The sequence below is a fragment of the Dasypus novemcinctus genome, chromosome 21 (genome assembly GCF_030445035.2).
Source record: "Dasypus novemcinctus isolate mDasNov1 chromosome 21, mDasNov1.1.hap2, whole genome shotgun sequence".
NCBI classification, from domain to species: Eukaryota; Metazoa; Chordata; class Mammalia; order Cingulata; family Dasypodidae; genus Dasypus; species Dasypus novemcinctus.
Genome location: NC_080693.1, coordinates 22,292,273 through 22,303,910, shown reverse-complemented (window position 1 = coordinate 22,303,910; position 11,638 = coordinate 22,292,273). Strand labels below are relative to the sequence as shown.

The 11,638-nt window shown below is 40.2% G+C and overlaps 1 protein-coding gene across 2 annotated transcripts in view; it reads right to left on the bottom strand.

Moving 5' to 3' along the window:
* TMEM220 (transmembrane protein 220) overlaps window positions 1-11,638 on the bottom strand; it is a 15,023-nt gene extending 3,385 nt beyond the window's left edge. Inside the window, exons 1-6 of one of the 2 annotated variants that reach the window (XM_058283472.2) lie at window positions 11,533-11,638; window positions 10,655-10,684; window positions 8,603-8,686; window positions 6,632-6,692; window positions 4,701-4,824; window positions 3,288-3,347 (exon numbers count right to left, since the gene is read on the bottom strand). In XM_058283472.2, the coding sequence (XP_058139455.1) occupies window positions 3,288-3,347; window positions 4,701-4,824; window positions 6,632-6,692; window positions 8,603-8,686; window positions 10,655-10,684; window positions 11,533-11,625 (452 nt within the window). In that variant the 5' untranslated portion in view covers window positions 11,626-11,638. The remainder of the gene's footprint in view (window positions 1-3,287; window positions 3,348-4,700; window positions 4,825-6,631; window positions 6,693-8,602; window positions 8,687-10,654; window positions 10,685-11,532) is intronic. The other variant, XM_058283473.1, reaches the window with a different exon arrangement.

Sequence of the window (11,638 nt, the reverse complement as noted above, 5' to 3'; positions counted from 1 at the left end):
ATTCACTAATTAATTCTAATAATTTGTTTTTATCTTCTTTGTATGCATGTTACCTATGTATGAGTTTTATTTCTTCCTTTTCAATCCTTCTATCTTTTTTTTCTTATTGTACTGATGAGGCAGCAATTGGGCAATGTTGAATAGAAGTGGTAATAGTGACTTAACTTCTCATTCCTTGTCTCAGAGGGAAAGTTTTCAACTGTTCATCATTAAGAATTATGCTTGCTGTAGGTGTTTGGTACATACCCTTTATCAAGTTGTGCTCTCTTGTATACGTGGTTACTAAGAGCTTTTATCATGAATGGATGTTGAATTTTATTAAATGGCCTTCCTGGATTAATCAAAAAGATGGTTTATTTTCTTTTTTTACTCTGTTAATGTGGGGAAAGATAGTGGTTGGTTCTCAAATGTTAAAATGTCTTCCTAGAATAAACCTAACTTGGTAGTTGGGTTATATATTACAGATAATATATTGTAGCAAAACATGCTAATATTTCATTTAGGAATTTTCCATTTGTGCTTATGAACAAGATTGCCCTTTATTAGTGTGTGTGTAATGTTTTTGTCAAGTTTTTATCAAGGTTATTCTGACCTCATAAAATAAGTTGGAAAGTGTTTCTTCTTTTCCTATTCTCTGGAAGAGTTTGTACAAGTTGGCATTATTTATCCCTTAAATGTTTGGTAGAATTCTCACTGATGCCATCTAGGTCTAGAGGCCTCCTCTGGGAAAAGTTTAGAATATGCACTCAGGTTCTTTAATAGTTATGGGACTGTTTTGAGTATATGTTTCTTGTTGTGTCCATTTTTCTAGGAATTGGTTCATATTACCTAAAACTTCAAATTTATTGGCATAAGTTTGTTCATAATATCCTCTTAAGATTTTTGTAATTAGATATGTACTGATATATTCCTGATATTATTTGTATCTCCTCTTGCTTGTGCTCATTCTTTTATTTTCCCCCCTTTTTAGTCTTGCCAGGCCTTAGCAATGTTATGAATCATTTTAAAGAACCAACATTTGGCCTTGTTAATATTCTATTTTTTAATGTTGATTTTTCATTTCATTAATTTCTGCCTTTATGTTTACTTCCTTCCTTGTTTCTTTGGGTTTAAAACGCTGTTCTTTCCATAACTTCTTGAGACAGAAGCTTGGTTCATTGATTTTCAGCCTTTAAAAAAAATATTTATGGCTATAAATTTCCCTCTATGCATGATTTTTAGCTTCATCCCACTTATCATTTAGTACTTCTCATTCAGTTACAAATATTTTCTAACTTCCATTGTGATTTCTTCCTTGATCCAACTGTTATTTGGAAGTATATTTCTTAATTTCCCTACTATGGTAATTTTCTAACTATTTTTTTGTTAATGATTTCTAACTTAATTACACTGTGTTGAGAGAACATACTCTGTAGCATTTCAGTCCTTTGAGATTTTTTGTGACTTATTTTGTGGCCCAATGTATACAGTCCTTTTGTAAATTTTTAGTGTGTACATGAAAAGAATGTGGATTCTACCATTTTGGACTCAGGTTTTCTATTATGCTAGCATAATCACATAGAATAACTATTGCAAGTAATTTGAGTGTGTATTTCTTAATGGAATGTACCCTAAGAACAAAAACAAACAACCCATTTTAGTAGTCATATTGTTATTCTGAGATTGTATTTATATTGTGGGATAAGTCAAATGAGTTATTACATTGAGTTCACTGAGACTTGAGATTTTTGGATGTTGAAAGAAGGTATAGACATAGGATATCTGTTAAGGTTTAATGATAACCTGTATTCTTGAATTTGAATTCTTAGGATTAATACGAACTCATGAAGTATTTTATCTATCTATCCATCCTTCCATCTATCCATCTGTATATATATATATATATATATATATATATATGGATTTATAAATGTCATGTAAAATATAAATATACAAACATATACATATTTATGTGTGCATTTTCTGTCCTGTCCACTGAAAAGGCCTACAACCAAACACCAACCCAGTAGCAATGAGCACCCCTAGTGACCTCTGAATCCCATCACCTACCAAAATGAAGTACAGCTTTTTGGAGAAATGGTTGATTCCAGGTCTGGGGCATAAAATGTACAAGATAAGCCTGGGACATCTTTTCATACAAGAAAACAAGGAAGCTATCAAAGTTTACTAGGGTCATGCCAAAAGAACTCAGGAGTCAACCTGTAGATGAGTCACTGCTTAAAGATGGGACAGTTTGAGCATCAATACAGATAACTGCCAGATTGAAACACATCAAATAAGTTGAAATCCATTAATTTATAATGGTACTACTAAAACAAATAAAACTCAGTCACTTGATACTCAAGCAAGAAACAATTCCTTATTTTGAAATTTGGTTAAGGGAGAGAATCAGGAATTTGTCCTCTCTTTCCTTTTATGATTTGTACCTTAGAATAGCCAAAGAATAGATAAGGGGAAGTTTCTCTTTATAGAAGTTTTCCAGCTAGTACACAAAGAAGGAATGAAAGCAATAATGAAATAGGAATTATCACCACTTTGCAACCCAAATGAATTAATGGATTTAGGCAATGATCATCAAAGACATCACAGAGAAACAACCAAGTGTTACATACATTATGATGGAAATACCTAACACTACCTATGACGTGCTCTTGCCTGCTACTAATACCAATGCCAGGCTCTGGTCAAACCTCTAGATCTCACCACCAATTCACAGGAAATGCAGGCACAAAGGAAGAAGCAATTGTAAGACATGTGGGGAGATGTGAACACTGACTAGAAAACCAATGACACTGAATAATTATTGGTTCTTTTATTTTTGTGTGTATGATGATGGCACAGTTGTTATTTGTAAATGCTTATCTTTTAAAGGTACAAACTGAAGTATGTAGAGATGGAACAATATGATGTCTGGAATTTATTTCAAAATAATTTGAGTGTAGAGTGGATAGTGGTATAGATGAACTCAGATGGAGACATCTGATTCATTATGTCATTATTCATTCTCTTTTTAGATATGTTTGAAATTTCCAAAATAGAAAATTAAAAAAAAAAATTAAAAATAATTTCCAAAAACTGTACCCTTATTTCTCTAGTTCTTACCTTTAAAGTCTCCTTTAAAGTGGTTAAGAAACTTAGACTCAACTCTTTGTAGCTCTTCTTAGGAAAAGGAAAATTTTCCTTTAAAAGATTCTAGTTTTCATTTGTGTGTCACTATCTGCACTTAACCTGGCTGGTTTTATCAGTCATGAGGACATGTAATTTTAGTTAATGAGTTGAAAACTTACTTTGATGAACTGTGGCACAGGCTCATCCATGCTGTGATAATCACCAGACCAAACAGTTCCCTATAAGATAGCATAATTTCATATTTTTTTAAGTGGCTGCAAGTGAAACAAATGTCATCACCTTCTATGCATGACTACTTAATTTCCTTGTCTGTCCGGATGACATTCTCCAAGATATAAAGCATCCATGAATATTTCCAAGTCTGGCCATGATTACTAAATTACTTTGATAGTTGAAAGCCTTTTATGAAAATAAATTTCATCTTATGAGTCAGATATAAGAACCATGACTTCCCAGCTTAAACCTCAGGGGAAAAAACCTCCCAAATAAATCACTTACTTCAGATCACTGGAAGGAATAGTACAATCAAGAAAACAGTTTTAAATTTGATCAGTCATTATTTTTACATTTTTGGGAGGATCTAAATGTTAGGAAGGATGAGATCAAATTAATAAATAATTGCTCTATTGCAGAAGATTGGGTCACTTTATAGTGGGGAGGAATGATTTGTAGTATGAGTCAGATTAATGATTTTAGCATGGGTACACACCTCTATCCATATATCATTTGCACGGAGTGGAAAAGTTATATACACATAGCATTTGCACAGAGTGGTAAACAGTCATATTCAGCTATAGTGCCACTGGAAGCCCCACCTTGAATTCACTATAAAATATGGGCTGAAAGCTTTAGGTGATTCACCCACTTGGTTTACATTCCTATCTACAGACCCAGTCTGATTTGCTCTCCAGTTTTCCAGGGATTAGGGCTATTAATGAAGCAGAACGGCATCAGCAATACTTAACTTACAGGTCTCTGAATCTTGGTTGTTGGAAGATATTAGCAATGGAACACAAAGAAAAGGAAAGGGGCTCTTAGTAAGGGCAGGAAGTTAAGGATGGGAAGAAGCAAAGAAGAGGTGGTAGGAGGAGCAAGAGATGATCAAACAGGAACAAGTGACCCTGACAAAGGGAAGAGATGACATGAGACATACCAGGGCAAGGCTAACAGTTTTAACTTAAAATACTGACCTCTGAGGTGCCTAATAAACATGGTAGATAAGATTTCGGCTTGAACTGAGATAGAATAGTGATGGAGTTATCACCTTATTAGATTGGATTATTACTGAATAGTATCCTTGCTATTCACAAAGAGGCCAAGGGCCAAATGACTGCCTGGCAGTAACATAATGTAATAGATATCATATTACCACTGCCTGTAGTGGTGATAATGGAATATGATGGACAGTGCTGGGCTGGAATCCTGGCTCCATCCCTTCCTCAGTTTCTTCAGCTCATAAAGGAGAGAATACCTTCCCTAGTCCTCTGGTGTACTTGGGAAAATTAAATTATCATTCTGCACAGATAAGGGGTTATAAAGGAATGGAAGAAAGAACAAGAGCCACTGCTCACCTGCCTTCTTCCTCATGTAAGATGTTCTGTTGTGTATGAAGCAAGAGGTAGTACCCCAAGCCAACAGCCCACACGATACAAAAGAACGTGTGTATTGCAGAGACACTCTTCCAAATAAAGTTACCTAAAAAAAAAGATATCCTGATGCTGTTAGTCACGGAATCACATCCCAGTGAAAAATGATCTTGGGAATTCTCTGCAGACCTGCTTCGTCATGGTCTACTTTCAGGAAAGGAAAAAAGCATTTTCTGAGGGAAAACACAGAACTTAAAGCAGCAAGTATTAAATATAAATGGAAGTGGTCATCTATTGTTTTGATTAACCAGCATCTCCCGTTCCACCCCAGTCCACGTGTCCCCCTGAACTGGGCCTCAGCAGGGTCAGTTGACATGTTTTATCCCCTTAAGCATATTTACGTGCTCAGGTGAAAAGATGGCCAATCAGGGCCCACAACCCAATCCCGAGACTTTTGTGGTGCTATCAGGGAAGCAGATTCTATACTCTGTTGGTCTTAGGTGTCGTGGAGATGTGGACTTGGAGCTGCACGGCTACCATGTGAAACCCAGGAGTGGCAGCAGGGCACCAGGCAGTGGAACTGAGTGGTGAGAGAGGTGTAAGCCCCGAGTCCCTCGGGCAGGAACATTTCCCCAAACATTTTCAGTCAAGTTCACCAATGCATTTTCTTTTCTGCGTATAGCCAATTTGAGTTGGGCTTTCTGTTTTTCGTAACTAACTGATCTGCTTTAAAGATGTCAACAGGGCTGTAGGGGCCTACACAAGGAGCTCATGCATCGAAGAACTGAGAGCTTTCTTCCCCCAGGTGGGAGTCATTAGTCTTTATTCTAAAGGCCTCTAGAACTCGCAAGCTCCTCTAGTAAAAGCTGTTTTAAAGAAAGTGAAGAGTGACTTGTCAGGACTAATAACCTCCATTAATAAGAAAATGTTCATCAACAATGTAAAATGCATTATTTTTTTTCTGTTATAAAAGGCACTCCTTTACAGTATAAAAACTGTCCAGCGTAAGGTTCGTTCAGAGATTTTCAGGGCCATCAAAGGGGAACTGTCTACGTTTTGCCCAACATTGAGGCAGACAGCCAAACGCAATACAGACCTAGTTACAAAAGTAGTTCAAAGAGCAGGTGGCAAAATAAAAATATGATGAAGTTTCTGTTTTATTCATTCATTCATTAATTCAAGAGGCACTGAGTAGCTACCATGTACCTGGCCATAGGTAGGCTAGCTTGTGCAAAGATGAGGAAGACATGATCCTGCTTTTAAGGGCTTAGAACTTAGTAGGGGAAAACAGGCAAAAGCATGGAATAAATTGCTGGAGGTAATATGACAGTTTGTTTAGGGGGAACAAGATACATTAATGAACAATCTAGAGATCTGTTACAGGCATTTTAGACAATTTCTCTACATGGGTGGAAGTTTGTATATGTAGGTGTTGAATAAGTTCAAAAGAAGAAAGTGACTAATGGGAGTGGTATTGGTCTAAGGAGAATCTGCTAAGAAAATGAGTTGTTCTAGGTTGTAAAGAGTAAATAAGTAACAGTCATTGATTGTCACTGGGTAGGAACAAAGGTTAGCACTTAGGTTGTTACTGATTTTACATTACTTTGGTAGCACGATAAAAATCAATGCAGTGACTGAAACCCTTCTCTCTCATGAACTAACCTGCAGAGCTACTATTCTAAGTCAGTATAAGAAGTCTTGTGTTTCAAATTCTTAAAAGAATGGCTAATACGGCAAGTCCTTGTAAAGTTTTCCTGAAGTTGGGATCTAGGTCAGAATTAGTCCTGCTTTTTCTCAGAAATCAGCAGAAGAGTCCCATTTTTCTCCCAGGAGTTGGGCAGCTAGACTCTCATTATTATGGTGAAGTCAAGGAGATCTGGTTTGCTGAATCTCTATGCAGAATCCAAAGTTCATACCTGTGACAAGAGGGTTAAGTCCAACAAGCAGGGTTAGTACTGCAGGTATCATGTACACCACCTGTTGGCAAAGGAGAGGAAATTAAGAGGTGTGCCCAATATATGGGATGTCAGAGGTATCCAGGAAGTAAAGAAAGATGACATCAGCGGCCACCATGCTCCATAATTTGTTTACCTCTTGGTTTCAGTAACAATTGTGAAGTGGTGACCTCTGCCTTTATGGCACTTATCATGTCAGGTTGTAATTCTATCTGCTTTCCTACTAGACAGGAAGCTATCCCAGGAAAGCCTCATCCATCTTTGAGCAAGATTTCGAGTCTCAACACATGCTGATCTCTTAGTTTCTCCCAAGCAACTTCCATGTACAACTGGTCTTTTTTCAGTTGCATAAAAGAAAATGATCCTTGAGAAGCAGGGCAATAACAGCAGTAATTTGCTAGATGGTCCTGCTGGGTCTGGCCCAATGGACTATGCGGCCCAATATTCCACCTCTGCAAGTGGTACCACAGAAAGTCTAAAACAGCAGATGGATTGGATATGCCCAATAATAAGACCAAGTTCTTCATTTCAGAAACCGTTAATAAATTGGTTTGTAGGACTGGCTCTAAAGAGGCCCTATTCCCAAGCCTCACTCATAACAAGCAAATTCTAGCTAAACTTTCTATTGTGTGTGGGCAGAGGGCAAGCAGGAAAGGGTAGGCTAATAAGAAGCATGGGGACTTTCCGAGAAATGTAGTTGCTTAACCACATCAGCTGGGGTGCTTATATGAGAAACTTTTAGTTTATTTGGATGTTGTCAGAGCTGTATATTTTAAGTGATTTGTTCCACTATGAAAAACATGCTCGTGTTGACTCCAGGGAGAGAGAGCATTTGGATTATAGAATCTTTCCTTTTCCATCCCTAACGATTACTGGAATATTGGCCAAGATTAACATTTGCAAGTTAGGCCCTTTCTTCCAGGTGGACAGTCATACAACGGAAGTTTGGATCTTCACAAACATTAATGAGCACATGCATCACCTGGAGATCTTGTTAAAGAGCACATTCTGATTCAGGATCTGGGGTAGGGCCCCAGATTCTGCATTTCTAATAAGCCCCCAGGTAATGCCGATGCTATTGCTCCTAGGATCACACCTAGAACAATAAGGGATTTGTTTTCCTCCAGTGAAAAGCTATACCTGATTTAGCCACTGAGAGAGAGACATACACAGAGAAGTTTCATGCACACATACTATTTAATTGGGCTCTCTCTCAGAAATTTTGGCAGAGATTTTTTAAAAATGTGCACTCAAATGTATCAGATACCTGTCAGGAATAGATTGAGTTTAAAACTTTCTTTCAGTACATTGTAAACATATGAAGAAAATAACACTTACAATTAAGTAATGGTTTCCCAAGGCAATTGCAGCATGTTAATCCTCATTTAAACACTTTTCTCTATCTTGAATGAAATAAAGTTCTTGAGAGCAGAGAGAATAGTAATTGCTATCTAGTATGTAAGTTAAAGCAATGGCCAGCATGAACAGTCAACAATGAACTCAGTAGAACCCCACTTAAAATAATCTTTTATCATTTTGTGTTTTTTTTTTTTAAACTAAGGGTAGCATAGTATCCATTTATTCTAATTAGTTTAATTCAACAAATAGTCACCGAGTACCATGGTGGCCATTCCTAATTCTTCTCTCCCTTGTCCACCTGCCTCTATAAAAGCTTGAAAGCCCTTTTTGTTTTCCCGTTGGTCATGTTCTAGCAATGAGATATAAGGAAAAGCATTCTAGGGACAAGGCTATATTCAAAATAGTTAACAACCAATATGTGCAGGTGCTGGACAATCAGAATGGATCCCAGAAAATATGCCATACTCGTATGTGCAAATCAAACAGCAGCCCTGTCTAAGGGGCTTCTTGGCAAATGTTTTCCTCCCTGGCAAAAGGAGGACAGCACAGAAGGAAAATTCATTTTGCTCCTGCCTTATCTTTCCTATTATGGATGCTCTTGTCTGAGGAAGAGATGTTTAGAGCTGCAGCAGCCATCTTGTAAGCAGAAGCAGAGACCTGAGGATGGCGGAGAAGAGAGAAAGCTCAGGTCCTTGGTGAAACTGTTATCCCTTAAACACCTATCTCTGGACTACTTGTTAACTGAGATAGTCTCAGTAATTTTATAAGCTGCTGCTAGTTAGATTTTCCATTATTTGCAGCTGTATTTATTCTGATACAATATCCTCCAACAGCAAGGTGACACAGGGAACACAGAGATGAGGCAGGCACTGTTCCAGCTCTCAAGGCCCAATAACCAGGTATTCATTGATTCCTGCTTCCATTCATTTATCTCATTCATTCATTCATGAGCCAATTCAAGGCCTGCCATATGGAAGGCTCTATGTTAGGTTGCCTGGAAACTACAAAGGAGAAGATCTGTCTTCTGAGAACTGGCATGATCAGACCCAACTCTTATGCAAAGCAGAACGTGTTAGGGCTACAATAAGGATTCAAAGGAAGAGTGGTTGGAATCTCCAGCAAAAAGGCAGAAAGAGTTTTTGGATGAGACAGGATCTGAGCTGGGTCTTGAAGCTTGAGTAGAATACAACAGGAATTCTAGGGAAAAGGCAAGTAACTGCTAGAGATGGGCTGCCTTTCAAAGGTCCAGCTGGGAAGGTGGGCTGGAGCCATATCATTGTGGGCCTTGAAGGCCAAGTCGGGGAGTTTCAACATAGAAGCCTTGGGAAGTGACAAAAGTTTCTGAAGCAAGAAGTGATATACGGGAAGTGGAAGAGATTAGAGGCAGGCAGAAGAGCTAGGAAGCTATTGTAAGGGAGGTAGAAAAGGGCAGAACTGGGGTGCCTATGGGGGCGAGGGCTAAAAGAGAAGGGTCAAATGTGCAGGTCATATAGAGATAAGCAGTTAGATCTAGATTATTTTTTGTTTCATTCTTTTTTTGTGTTTTTGTTTTGTTTTGTTTTTTGAGGGAAGATCGCAAAGGCAGTGGTATGGAAAAGAGAGGTCCTAAAGATGACTGAGGTTTTGAGCTAGGATGACATGGAGAATGAGTCTGCTGATACTAGAAATGGGTAAGTCAGGAGGAAGAGCAGGTTTGGGTGGGAGAGATAATGGGCAGGACCTTGGGCACTTGAAAGAGCTAGTGTGATGTACAAATGGACATGTCCAACAGTCTGTTGGGAACTCAAGATTATGCTGGATATTTGACACGAGGCTGCCAAGAAATAATATTTGGAACCCATGAATCAGAGTGCTCAGGAAGAGGCAGTTTGATTTAATCCAGGGACATGTGACTCTGATTAATAATCATTATCGGAATATGGTTCCAGTGCACTAAAAAAACCTGACTTCTGATTCCACATGCTTTCGTTTGTTGCTAATCTCTACATGGTCAACATTATTCTAAAACCTAAGAAATCTCTCCTTGCTGACAATGTAAACCTTGTGTGTCTGTTTTGAAAGAAACTGGGCAAAATCCAGATATTTCAGAGAATTATGAGATGATCCCCCACCTCCTGCCCGCACCCCCCCACACACACACAGTTCAAAAGGTTCATATCAGAGCATTAGTTAAATGAATACTGTAGGTTCATGGGCTTTAACTACTTCCTCTGGAAATATGACACATGGAGTTGGCAGAACCACATACCTTAAGCTTGCCATGGAATTTGCTGGAGTTTCTGGCTAGAAACTCGTAAAGAATGGCTCAAGTGACCTTAAGAGGTCTAGTCTACATTTCTCAAGGAACAGGTCCTCAGTTGGTCCACCTTATTTAAAGGGAATACCCCTGAAAGGCCTCTGTGATTCCAGAAAGTCCTGAATTTATACACACACGTGCACATTATCACTCTGACCACCCCCACTCCACCCCCACTACTTTAGAGAAAAGAGCTTACAAAGGATTAGATTTCTAAGATTTTAAGTAAATAAAGCTGGGAGGAGGGGCACATAGACAAAAGTGTGTGCTTCTGGCGTTCACAAGTCCCAGCTGGAGGTGGGTTTCAGATGCAGGCAGCTCGTACTCACCACCCACACTTCTGCATCTGGGTCATTAACCTGAAATTCCAAAACAGGAGGGCATTAGCCAGCATACTCGGTCGTGTTCCCTCCCTCCATGGCTCTGCTCTTCGGTCGTGCACACATCTGCTGAGCTGAGCACCAGATGCTGCCACGGGCACCCAGGATGCAAAATATGAACAAGATATAGTCTAGCAGATCATGATGGTGGAAGGGGCTTCTGGCTGAACGCAACAGGTGGCTTTAACACACAGCCACGCCTTTTTTTTTTTTTTTTTTTTAAAGAAGGCACAGGAACTCTGACGAGTTTGCGCCAAACACAGAATGGGCATTTCAAGGCTCCTCCACTGAGGGTCCCAAAGCGGAGCTGAGAGGCGAATTGTGCTCTCGGGGGTTTGGTTCTGCCTCCTGCTTGTAGGCGCTGGCTTTGGTTCAGTCTCACCCTCCGTCTGAATAGTAAGAAAGAGGCCAGGGCAGCTTCTACTCCCGCAGCTTTCAAAGTGACAGGCAACTCGTCTCCATAGCAGGGCGAGAGAGGCCGGTCAGGCCTCCAGGGTGGGCGTGTGTGTGTGTGTGTGTGTTGAGATGAGGCTCCAGGAACACATTTGTGCCACGGGTCGGGGAAGGAACGGAGGTTTCCTAAGTATAACCCCCAGTTCCCTTCCTCTCACATTAACGAGCCGCCTCCGGCACCCCGCTGGCTTACTAGCCTGCACTTCGCGCCAGGGCGAGGGCGGAGCGCCGTCGTGCAGGCTCCTTAGTCTACACCGCGCCCACGTAGGGACGGAGCTGGGTGCTGCAGGCTTCCTAGAACACCGCACGCCCGGGCACAGGCGCCTCCCGGCCTCCCTCCCCGGGCCCCGGGTGCCCGCGGCCGCCCCGCTGACCTGCACGACGGCCGCGAGCGCGAAGAAGGCGGCCATGAGGAAGCTGCACGCCCTCCACAGGCCGCGCGCGCACGGCCCCGCCGCGGGCGCCATCGCGACGGGGGGC